General features: G+C 42.0%; 1 protein-coding gene across 2 annotated transcripts in view; it reads left to right on the forward strand.

The window, feature by feature from the left end:
• SPATA6 (spermatogenesis associated 6) overlaps window positions 1–12,321 on the forward strand; it is a 50,333-nt gene extending 38,012 nt beyond the window's left edge. Inside the window, exon 13 of one of the 2 annotated variants that reach the window (XM_064455133.1) lies at window positions 11,716–12,321. In XM_064455133.1, coding sequence (XP_064311203.1) covers window positions 11,716–11,842 — 127 coding nt within the window. In that variant the 3' untranslated portion in view covers window positions 11,843–12,321. Of the gene's footprint in view, window positions 1–825; window positions 6,954–11,715 lie in introns of those variants that run through there. The other variant, XM_064455132.1, reaches the window with a different exon arrangement.
• The last annotated feature ends 417 nt before the right edge of the window (window positions 12,322–12,738 follow it).

Raw genomic sequence — 12,738 nt, forward strand, 5'->3', positions numbered from 1 at the left:
TAAATATCTGAGCAGATGTGAAAAATGTCACCTCAGTAGTCATTTTTTTCCTTATGATTTTTGAGATACTTGTTTCACGCTTTATTACAGGAAAATGGCTCATTTCATTATATGACACAAGCCTTTGTTTTGAAAGTTTCAAGAGGAGGCAAATAGTCATGAAGTTCAGATATGCATATTTCAGATTCGTCAGTGTTTCATAATGATTTTCAGAGAATAGATTTCACTTCATAGATCTAGGAAATAATTTCTCAAAGCAACTGAAATATGATTTGTGTTTAGTATTAAAACAGTGACACAGAAGATGGGGTGGGGAAGGAGCACTCGATTGCCACTATATCATAATGTATTTGGTAGAATACTTAATCCAAGATGCTTCCGATAGAGCACTTTACAGCTGCAACCACAGTAATTTAATATACCTCTGATAGATTGCCTTCATATTGAAATAGCTGCTTGTGGTTACATTTTGACCTTCAAAGGACACAAAAATCCTACTGTGCTGCTCTTGCACAGGCTTAGTGCCTAGTCACACTGCCTATCAAAATACAGCAGAATTTACTGCATGCTCTTTGAAAATTAATTCTCTTTCTGTTTGGGAGGTATTATCAAGTGTACTCAGAGAAGTTGGGGAGAATTTCTGTGAATGAATAACATGGGGCTCCCATGTCTTAGAAGTAGCTGCAGGGCAGTTTTTTAATCAATTTATGAAAGGTAATCCATGATTAGCAAGTTCTACGTGTGGATTTCTGCTGGTTTTGTGCTTCTGATTCCTCTTCCTTATCTTGATTTGATCATTATTTCTTACCTTCTTTCTGTTGACAGTTCACCAGTGCAGCAGAACACTACTGTTCACTTGGATAATGGTGAATATTGGTCTAGTTGTGCAGCTGTATACAAAGGGAAGCCTCACAGAGCAGTCTTTGAAGAGAGTCTTGAGAAAATATACAGAAACATGTACCAAAAAGCTTCTGGCACTGTTTTGGACCAAAATACACACTCTTGATAGCAATTCAGCTGGAAATGCACAGTACACAGTGTTTGTATTTGTAATGGAACCTATTTTTATGTAACGAATATTTTTACTATATTTTTAAGGTGTAATTATGGTTGGGCAGGCTTTTGGAGAAATGGAGTTTTGGCCTGGGGTGCCAAACGGAAACTGTTAACATCCCCCTGGCCACCTACCCCCCCACCAAAAACTGCCCAGCCTCTAAGTCCCTCCACAGTTAATCAAGATGGTTGTCATGCTTGCTCCTTTGAGACTATGAAAAGACAGTCATTTGAAGACTAATAGGTCTGCTGGACGTTCCTGTGTGACATCAACTCAGGCTTCAGCTGCAGCCAATTCTTATTTCATAATTAAAGCTATTTAGTAACATAAACAGAACTGGTTGAAAAGCAATATGTCCTAGTGTTCAAAGAGGGGGTCTAAAGAGGGAGGTGAATGTAAGCGTCAACTTAAAAGCATCCCATCTGGATGAAAGGGAATTATCTTCTAGAAAATTGCCTTTGGATCACTTATTTTTGAGATGGGCAGAAGCTCTGATACTGACCTATAGACATGCTTTCAAAGTGGTTTCAAGCACCTTTAGTCACAAATTTTCTAATACTGACAAATTTTTAAAGAAACCCACCCAGCCCAGCAGCCTTTTTATCAGAAGAAAGGTTGTCTTCACACACCCTGTGCATTTGGAAGTTTCCACGTTCTCTTGAATGCAGCTATGACATTTGCCAATATATGTGTAATTTTAGAAAATACGAATAAGAAAGGAGTGTGGAGGGAGAAAGACTGGAGCTAGTCAGCAAGCTCCTCATATACCCCATCCCGGCCTTCTGAAGTTCCTGCATCACAATCCCACCTCATTTGGAGCCTGTCCTTCCCAGTCTGCTGGGATCCTGTTGGCAGAAATCGCATCGTTTTTGCTAAAGGCCACCAAATGTTCATCAGCAGTTCGATGCTTTCCCTGGGGATGGAACCTTTTCAGCCTTGCATTGAGCAGATCCCACATTAGCAGACCGGGGTGAATTGCCCATCCATTGAAAAGCAGAATGTTTTAAAAGGGCAAGTGTGTCCATCTCCTGCTTCCTTTCAGAATGGGGGAAAGAACAAATGCCTGTTCTGGCTCCTTCCCTGACTGAGCTAACAGATTCAGTTACACCAATGCCATTTCACCTGTTATGATTGGATAAAGGATAAAGCTAGCAGTACAGATGGCAGAACATATGACTGTAACCTGCCAGCATGCCTAGATAAACAAAAAGTTGGTCTACTCTGCCTTCCATCCTTTAATGCTGAGACAACATAATTGATTTGAGAAAGCAGTTGGTGAGCAATTATGCTAGTGGGAAAGCACGTTGAAAGGCAGTGTGCTTCTGTTTCAGGAAAGGGGACTCTCAGAGGAAGTGTCTTGCATATAGACATTTCTATTCCTTGTAACTGTTAAACCAGTTGAAGTGGATTAACACTGATAACTTCCTGTCCCTGGTGCCATTTAGCACATTAGTGCTTTCAAAGGGCATTAGTTGCACAGTCTGATGGTATGTAGTTGTTGAGTCACTTTATGAAGTAGTAGTACGCTTTTTTTGCAGAAGTGAAAAGTTAAACTTACCCAAGCTGTGCCACTAAAGGCGTGGTGGCCATGGAGTACTGTGCTACCGGTATCTGGTATTTGTTCATTAGCCTATTCCTGTGACTCCGTATTAGTCCATAAAGGAGTAGTTTCTTTCTCCTTGCTGCTCAGGAAAGTAGATATATTCAAATGGATCCTAAACAGGGAGGGCACATTCTGAGAGATATTTCCAAGCTCTTGGTTTGAAATGAATCCACTGAAATCTGAAGGTTGCTGCAGTTTCCTGTATGTGTTTGAGCCATAAGATTTACTGTTGTTCTCCTGGTATCCCACAGTTTTCATTCAGTATTCTCTGTGTTTTCCCTCCCAGGTGTCATAGCTTAGTAAAAGTTGCAGTCATATGAAGATTGGCTGCTCCCCTTTGGCCTAATCTGGTTCAGTGCCATAGAAGTACTATTAGATTTTTTATCTTCCTGAGCAATCCAGCAGATTTTAGGTTTCGTTTGTTCAATGTGTAAGGAGGCCTGAATGCTGAGGCTTTGGTTTTCTTGTATGGATGAGTAAGGACACAAGCTGCCATGAACTCGAGATGCAAGGAGGGGATGAAGAAGGATGGAGGCCACTGTGAAAAAAAACAGTAATATTTTCGAGGGGTCCAGACGAATGGCTGGGGTATCTGTTTGATTCCCCTAGCTAAAGAAAGGAAGCATATGGTAATATGGCAACCTTCAGTTTTTCACTGAAGATGAAAAATTTTTCATCAAAGGTGAAAACTGGATGGGAGAAAAAAAAGTGTCATATGTTAAATTTTGACCAGTATGAATACTCTCACTGTAGCCTTTGTATGCAGCATAACAACAAATGAAGCAGATGATAGACTATGAGTGTCTTTGGCCCTGCTCCAGCTGCGAGGGGAGATGGTGTGTATAATGTCTTTCTGAATCAGCTGCTGCAGGATATGTGTTTCTCTCTTGGGTCAGAGTCATTCCACAGCTTATATGCTGTGATACAGCAGAGTGTTGTCTTCTAAGCACTGTGCTGGAAATCCAGTTTGGTTAATGGAAAACTTTTCTATGAAATGTGACTTAAGTCCCAAATTACTCTGATCTGTCCATAAAATCTGCAAGCTGCTTTGTTTTCAGAAGCTTTTGGCCCCTTCCCTGTTTGCTCAGCTAACCCTCCTATTAATATGCTCAAGTGCACTGAGCACTGCTGCTCCTTTGCTGCTGCAGTATGTGATAAGTATAGGTTCAGGCAGTGAACCAACATGGTAATAAACTGTAATTGTTTAGTGCACCTTGCCTTCTAATACAATTTAAATCCCTTCTATCAAATGCAAATTTTTAGGTTCCTGAGTAGAGCTTTAAATAGCATTTTCGATGCTCATTCCTTATCTTTTGCTATCCACAAAGTGGTCTGTTAGTGACAGTGGGATGGCATAATTCCATCCCCGTCATTTTACCTCATAAAAGAAAGCTGCGTACTCAAATCTAGAAATAATGGGCTAGATTAAGAGTGAATTAGTGTTTTTCTGTAGTCTGTCTCTTTCTCTTGCCCTCCCAAGTTGTTAGAACCCATGAGTATTCTCACCAAATGCTATTCACCACCCAGTGTTGCTTGCACTATGCAATCAGTGCAATATTTTAATCACTTTCATTTTAATAAGTCAGAGTCTGCTTCCTACCTGGTCCCTTCCCTCTTTCCTACAAATAACTTGGTATGGTTCAGGATCTTGGGGTGGCTTTAGAGAAACTGCCTGTTTTGTTGTGTTGAGCACAAGCAGGTGCCTGTGTCCAGCAGAAATGCAAATCCTCTGCTGAGTAGTAGTTGCTTTGGAAATCACTCAGTCATTGACCTGTTGTGGATTAAAGGCAAAAATTCAAACTCTTTAATGATTTTCCTTATCTAAGTTTTCAACTAGAAGAAGGGAAGCTTAAATTGGTCCACTGGGGGCAAGAGGCAGAGAGATGGCTAAAGTAATGGGAACAGGTAGGAGCAGCTGTGTAAGGTAGATGGGCAGCAGTGTTTATACCCCAAATCTGAGCAGCCTGGAAGATGATGAGGGCTGTTCTTTAGATTGTGTATCATGTGTTTGGATTTTACTGTTCCTTTGGAGGCTGCAAAACAGTGAGGGGAGAAAGAAATCTACCTATAGGTGTTGGGAATCTATTTTTTGGGTAAAATAATGGAACTCTTAACTCTGCTTAGTATTAAACAGTCCATTCCAGACTCCCTGTCATTGTAACCTCGCCTGTAAAATGGGGAGTTTGTGCTCTGTTGAAGCTTAATTAAATGACTGTGAAGTGCTTTGGGATCCTGAGGTGAATGTTACAGAAATTATTTTATGGCAGCTGGCTGAAAAGTCCCATCTCATCTCCAGGTTACTAAAAAGGGCTTTATTTTAATTTTCCTAGGTTTATTATGTTTTAATCAGACAATTATTAAGCAACTCTTAATCTTATCAAGATAGAAACCTATTAAATCTAAGAGATGGCAGAAAAAGATAATGAACTGCTTTACTATGTGTGCTTTTAGGAGCTAATCTTTACCATGGGTATCCTACTCAGCTTCTGTCTCCTGAATCATCTGGGTTCATCATACTTACACTGATTGCTCTCATGATCTTTTTCGTTTTAAATACAGATTGTTTTTTCGTCATCCTGATGTCTTAGTGCTTTCTACTATGTGTACTAATCAGCACTACTAACATCTACCACATCATTTGTTCTCACCCTCTCCCCAGGAGCAAGGGGTGCAATGGTGTGCGCAGCTTGACGCGAAGAGTTTGTGTGGTGTGCCATAGGTTTGTCAGAGAAAGTAAGTTGGAAGGAATCTCTGCCTTTTCAGTCCGTGTGCAAAGAACAGCTTATATAATTCTGCTCTTCCTAACTTTTATGCTTGGGGAGTGTTTTCTAAAACACTGAACTATGCAACCAAATTCTTAGCCTTTTAGCTATGGTCACATAACTGTATAAATCTTGTAATGTGGAATCTCTGGGTCATAGGAAAGGCTACCATGATGATAACCACTTCAGTGGTTATGGAATGATCATTATCAGGATGCTGAGAGTATCTCACACGTTTGTTTAGTAGTCAAGGAATTTGGGGAAACTTTCAAATCAATGCAACTTAGCTTCTTGGTTCCAGTGAAAGCAATTGAAGCTAAGAGAGAATAGCTCTTCTGTGGATGATCTTAATGAGCTATCTCAGTGGCTGAAATGATATCTGGTTTAGGTGATGGTCTCTGGTAGCAGCAAAGAACTAGCCTTTGCCTGGTTCCTTACAGTTTCAACAAATAAACCAATGTTGTGGGAAGCGATCAAGAACACCTAATATTCCTGTTTGTGTTACACGGTGAACTCTTAAGCACAAGCCCCTTTGATTGCATTGGTTTGTACTGCTCTCTCTGTGGAATTCAAAACATCATCAGCCAAAGCCCTTAAAAGATGCGGCTGTAGCTCCTTTTGTTAACAGTGTTGGCTTGCCAAAGACACGCAGTTTGTTCCCTGTTTGTCTTCAGTGAGAAATTCTCCGAAGTGCAGTGATAATTTGTCTGGATGGCAACATGAAGGAACTGTAATCTTTCTCTTTGCTTGATCAATGTGGAGATTGTGCTTTTTCTTCATGTGTATTGCCATTCAATTCTGGGTGATTGTTTCTGACCTAGCGGAGCACTCTCTGCAGTCTGAGGAGTGGTGATGTGAGCCGCCTTCTCACCTCTTCAGGGAAAGGAGTTTGCTGTTGCAAAACAACATCCCCCTTGGTTCATAAGAATTTACTGGTCCTGAGGATGCAGCACAAAAATTTTGTTCTGCGGTCAGACATTTGTGTAACCCTGTGGAGCTGATGCCACTGAACTAACAGAGCTTCGCACAAAGTGGGGGTGGGAGGCTGAAAGCAGGGGCAGACTTTGAGAGTGGTTTGATGTATGGCACGCCATGAACTACGCATTTGTATACCATGAATTGTCAGTGTATAAATTAACCTGTGAAGCTTATGAGTAACAAAAGCACCATTTGCGTCACTGAAGAGCGGTGAATTCTAATGCTTGTATTTGTATTGTTACGCTGTCTTGAATTTTTGAATGTTTAGCTAATTGTGTTGTTACTAAGACTTGTAGTTGTATGAACTGTTTCATTCAGTACTCCACTAGTAAACATTTTCTGAGAGGTTGCTTTCCCAGCCTGCCTTGTTTTCACCACAGTCATCTAGTGTTTACATACATTTTAGCCTCTGTGCCATTTTTGAAGGCTTTATTTGTCTCATTTACGTTTTTGGTTTGGATAATACTTAAATATGAAATCCATCTGGGAAACATATTGTATATTCACGTTGAGGGGTAAAACCAGTTTTTAATTAAAATTTTATACAGCACTTGTATTTCACTTTGTCCTGTTTTATTATGAAACACTTCAATCTTCTTCCTAAAACACATATGTCTTGTGCGTTTCAAGATGTTCCTTGTTGCTCATGCAGAACCAGTTTCTGAGCTCTGTCAGCAGAGTGCCATATGTTCTGGGGTTCATTTAGCTTCTCTGGCGTTTGTGTAGGCAGCATATTGGATGTAATGCAGCTAAGCTCTGCTCCATTCTTTTCTTTGTAAACTTGTCAAAAGATGAAAAAAGCAGGGAGAAGAAAACACTGAATAACACTTGTGTGATCTGAATTATCAGTAAGTTATGGTAACTTGGCAAATCAAAACTGAGGTTTCTCGTGTACTTGAGGATTTTCCTTAATTGCGGCTTCTGCGTAGCCTTTAAAGCGATGCATCCCGCAGTGCTACCCGCTATTCCACCAAAATGAGAGCTGAGGATTGAGATATAACCCGAGCCATTTGGGAATGACAACCATTAAGTGCTCTTCATTTTGCATTGATCTGCTATTTTAAATTTTTAAAAAATAAGTGAGTAATAGAAGATGGGCATGTGAAGGGATTGTACTCCTCTCTGTTGCCTTTGTGGAAAGTAACTCTCCACTGTTTAAATGCCTGGTACTGCACAGAGTGGTACTGAACAGAGGAATCCCTGATGGTGCCCTGCTGTTTAGAAAACAAACAAACAAACAAAAAAACCCAAACCAACAACATAATTTTTCTCACCAATCCATCCCTGTTCCTGTTTCTTCCCTGCCCCCCATAATCTTGACCATGAGCTAGTAGGTACCGTCAGTCTTTAATATACCACTGTTTATTGATAATAACTGTACATTGTCAGATACTGATCTTATCTGCCAAAGGTTTTCAGAACCATCTTGGTGACTGTGACAGAGGACCAAAGTATTTCTGTGATTCCGTAACTACAGCTTAAAAGAAAAAAAAAGGAAAAGAATGAATAAGAAACTAGCAAAAAAGGAATACATGTTAAACTCTTTCCCCTTTGCAGAGGTATGAGGCCGGAGGGAAAAGGCTTCAGCGGCTGCTTGATACGAGTGTGTGGCGGGGGGAAACTTCTGCAGTTCTGACCTAAGGTCGGTCAGAAATAACCAGCTGGAGCGACATGAGTGTAAACCTGGTTGAAGTGACAGGCAGCTCCGCTCCTGGGACTCTATTTACATATGTTTAAAACAAACAAAAAAAAGCCGCCTTTGTTCCCCGGGAAAATCTATTTACTTGGCATTCAGCTCATGTATAAGCTGGAACTTCTCTCATGGAAGATGTAGAAACAAAGCAACTGACATTTCTGCTTTGATGTGAGGCTGAAGTTAAGATTTGATTTTGAAATATGAAAGTAAACTGAAACTACCTCCAATTTAAAGGTGGGATTTTAATGACCTTAAAAGTTTTGAGAAGTCTTTTTTTTTTTTTTCCTCCCCTTAGGGACCAGAAGAAATTATAACAGTAATCTTACTTATAGCTGTAAGTCTACAGAGACAGTGGCTGTAGGTTAATGAAAAATTGACACTGCTACTTGCCTGTGCTTCCAGCAGAATTTTTTTTCTTCAAACTGATGTGAACTATTGCACTGCGTGAGTTGGTTATGAGTCTCACATATTAAATTGAATGCTGCTTTTTGTGGAAGCTACAGGAGCGAGTCACAGCTGAATGTTTTAAACATTCTGTTTTGAAAAAATGCAGCAAAAATTATGGATTTCTTAAAATGGTTACCCTGGTCCTTCCCCACACGCACTCAGAAATGAAGCCTGCGTTGTTAGTCTAAACGAAAAGTGGGTCGGGGAATTGTCCCCGTTGATCTCCATCCCAGTACTGAATCCGGGGGCTGTCAGCCCAACCTGGCAGTAGCCCAGCAGAGACCACACCACAGAGCAGTAACTGAGCGTTGCAAGTGCAGTTGCTCTTACGTTTTGGGTTTCCATATGTGCGTGTACTCTTACGTACTCATACGCACACTCGCCGTTGCGTGGCCCTGGGACTCCTCAGGGGCCACCCCGTCGCTCACAGAGAGTTGTTCACGTGCCCTCTCCAGGAGCATTTCTGCAGTGTCTTTTGGGACAGCTTGTTTCTCGTTCCTGGGAATTGCGCACAAATGGCACAAACTCAGCAGCTCAGACTGAATTTGTTTCGTACTCTGACAACTTCATATCTCTGTTTGTTGTCCTTGGCATGGTGGTGCCATCTGGTCCTGCTTGGACGGCTTATCGATAATATTGCACTGCATGGTATTTCAGTTTTTGCTTATGAAACCTTGGGCCGTGCTTGAATGGCACAGTGATACCTTGCTGCCAGGCTTTGACCAGATGGCACATGCTTAAATAACATCCCCCCGTGCACTGTGATGGAGATGGATACACAGGGGTGTTGGAAACTGCATTTGAGACAAGGGGAGGGAAGGCATGAAGACAGCTTCAGGTATTATATGGGATCTCAGGTCAGGAATTAAAGAGCCATTGGAGAATTCCCTGCTCCACTTGAAGGACTTTAAACCCATAACAGACTCTTCAGAGTGCCCAGTTCTTGGGTTGAGGGGCTGTTCTGGGGCAGAAGCGTTCTCCATCTCTCCTGTAGGAGTTTCAAGACTCATTGAGTCACAGAAAGGTGCAGAAAACACATGACTGAGGGTCAGGGTACACTTGGGAAAAGGCAGTGCTGTGTGCAGTGGAATTTGGGGCAATGATGGGCAACACCAATAAAGACTCCTCCTTGAGAATTTCCCCAACAAGGGCATCTGTATTTTGGTGTTCCCAGTGGATTTGCTGTCTTCACTGGGGAGAAGGGTACGTTTGGGTGATGAGGAAGCCGTCATCTTCCACTCCTCTGAAGAACAGGCAGTGATGTTTCCTTGCAACCATCCACAGCCTGGAAGGGTGCCTTCATCGCCATTGCAGCAACATGCTGTTGGGGCAGCAGCTCGGCAATTGGCTTCTTCACTCATGTTCACCTGCTTCAGTGGAGGTTGCACAAAATTCTCAAGTTGTTGCAACACCAATATTTTACCTATGCTAAAAAAAAAACCACTTTCATTTGTTGCTCCCTGTGTTGCCTTTATGATACCCTCGTGTACATCACTCTTACTGCTCAAGGTAAACAAACTAAAAACTGTTCATACTTGGCTTTGGGAAATCACCAAGGTGGGTGACACCTTCCACATTATGCTGGCATTAGTCCGAAATGGGGAAAATAAATGAACCCCCTTAAATATAGTTACAGGACTGTGAGATGAGAGGCTTGAATTTGTTTTTCTGCATCTGCTACATTTTGTCCTGTGCCGCTTCTTTTTGGCTTTATCCCCTTTTTGCCTTTCCATGATTATAAAGCCCCATTTCTCTGCAAGCACTGCTTATTATTGTATTTATGTGGTGTAAGTTCATAAAGAACAACTGCTTAATGTAACAGAGGAGGCTTGATGAAATCCAGCAGTTGAAAGCTGGAGCAAGATGCAGTCACGCTAGAAATAAAGTGCAGCTCCTTTTTTTGCTAACGTAATGAGTATTTAGCTTTTAGAACACCTTAGCCAGAAACCGGTTTCTTCTTGGCTTGCAGTCTTTATGCCAGGATTGACCATTGTGCTAAAAGAAACACGGCTAAGCTGGCAGTTTGATAAAGAAACAGGCAGGGATGTTCTGCCACGTGCACTGTGGTTATGCTCCGTCAAAGATCCCAAATCCTACCAGTAAATGCTAGGTCCGAGTAGAAGATGAGGCCTTCCAGAAGCTGGGAGTCTGGTCCTACTTCAGTATGCAGGGCCTGGACATGAGCAGCCTGAGCTCTCACCGCTTACGAAACTACAAAGTGTCCCCAAAGTACCTGGAGATGCATCTCCAGCTTAAACAGAGGGCCAACTTGCTTCTCTTATTAGCTCATTACATTTCAATCTACAGACAAGTCAAACCATGCTTTGGGGTATGTTCAGGCTTTTCTTATTTGTTATAAATTTTTGAAGCCCTATGCTGCGTTGATGACTTTTCTTTTTAATTAAAAAAAAAAAATCCGGAAGACTTTGTTATGTAGCTATAAAATGTATGGTTAAATACCAGCCGATTTAGCAAGTGTGCTTTTGCTGCTCCACAGAGATACACAAATGCACACTTGGAAATCCTCTTGCCGATATGTCAGCATTTTAAAACCATTACAGCAGGGTTATTTTCTTTTGCCTGGGGTTTAAAACAATGCTTCTAACCTGGTATCTGGATAGGATAAAATGAATCCACTGAAGGTAAGAAGTTAACTTTCTTATCTGTGAGAGAAATGCTTCTTGACTATGGAATTCAAAATTGTTCTAAGCAACTTTCTCCTCTCCCCACCAGCAAGGAAGAGGAATAATTTGCTGGTGTTGGAAACACTGGGCAGTGAGAAGCAGTAAGTGAGCTGCAGTGCTAGGGAGGAGGCGGGGGAATGCCTTCCAGGCACAAGGCTGTGGAGGGGAGTGGTGGGATTCCCATTGCCAGAGATGTCACAGCCCAGAACCGGGCATGTGGGGAAAGTCCTGCAGAGGCACGGCAGTGGGTAGATGCACCAAAATGGGGCTCAAAAGATAATTTGATGGGTATGAACAAAGCAACGTAAAGGCAAAGCTGATATTTTTTTCATTACTATTTGCAGTCAAAGTAGGAGGGAGTTCTGTTGTGTTCTTTGGTGTATATTTATTATTATTTTACTGAAATGAAGGGAAGGGAAAATAAGGAGAGAGTGCAGAAGAAAGCAAACTAACCCATGTAAATGTATTGAGTTTGTTCCTTTTCCTCATAGGGGCCAAAAGTTCTGGGACCTTGTCAGCCCATGTGTCCCCTCCTCTCCCTCAGATCTCCATGACCTTTACCCTGGTGAAGTTCCCCTCTACAGAATGCAGGGAGGACAGTGCTTCCTGCAGGGATGAGATCTTGTGATGCCAGGTAGGCTCCCCTTTAACCCAGGAACAGTGCCTTCCAGCTACGATTCACCTGGGCAGGTGCCCGTCCGCGCACACCAAGGCTGCGTGCGCTGCTCCCTCCTTGTCCCAGAAAATGAGCACAAGGAACCAGAGAAAATGCGGTGCCCTGTTTGCAAACTTACTCTCCACCCTGCTAAAATGCATGCAGTTTCATTTATTTTCTTTGTAATAAACTGTGCCCGCCATAGCGTATATTCTTTTAAATAACATTTTTAAATATTTTCCGGTAAATTAAAGTGATGACATGTTTGTAGGGTTCATTGTTAATTTCATTTCCTTTGGCTCAGCCAGCCAGATAAAATGCAATGTTATTAATCTTTGTTTAAAAGAAGATCCTTTGCCGAACAGTAATAAATGATCTTGATAGATTTGTCAGGAAAATGAATGATAATCATTTGCAGATAGACACAAGCCTAGTATGGAAGATTAATATGAAAATATGTATTGGCATCATTAATAACATCTGCTGCCAATGGACTTGTATATTGGTTACAGCTCTGAAAGCGATGCGTTCTTCTTAGGATATTGCAATTCATCATGCGCTGCGAGGAGGGAGGCTGTATAGTGCTCCTGGGGCGATGACAAGCTGCTCCCCAGGAAAGGCTCGCGAGGAGCCCGATGCCGTGCCACAGCCACCATCAGATGACCCTGTCATTGCTAAAGCCCTGGTTCTGCTGGGCTCCGACTTCCCACATGCAATTCTTCATGTCACTGCTAAAAACTCTTCCGGGCCCTGTGATTTTGCTGATTCCTTGCTTTTGGGGCTATGGCTTGCTGGCTTTGCAGGTAGCCTTGTTCCCTTGGGAGCTCTGCCCTCACGGTGTGGGCTGAGCAATGCTAGT

This window comes from Phalacrocorax carbo, chromosome 6 (assembly GCF_963921805.1).
Source record: "Phalacrocorax carbo chromosome 6, bPhaCar2.1, whole genome shotgun sequence".
Taxonomy (NCBI): domain Eukaryota; kingdom Metazoa; phylum Chordata; class Aves; order Suliformes; family Phalacrocoracidae; genus Phalacrocorax; species Phalacrocorax carbo.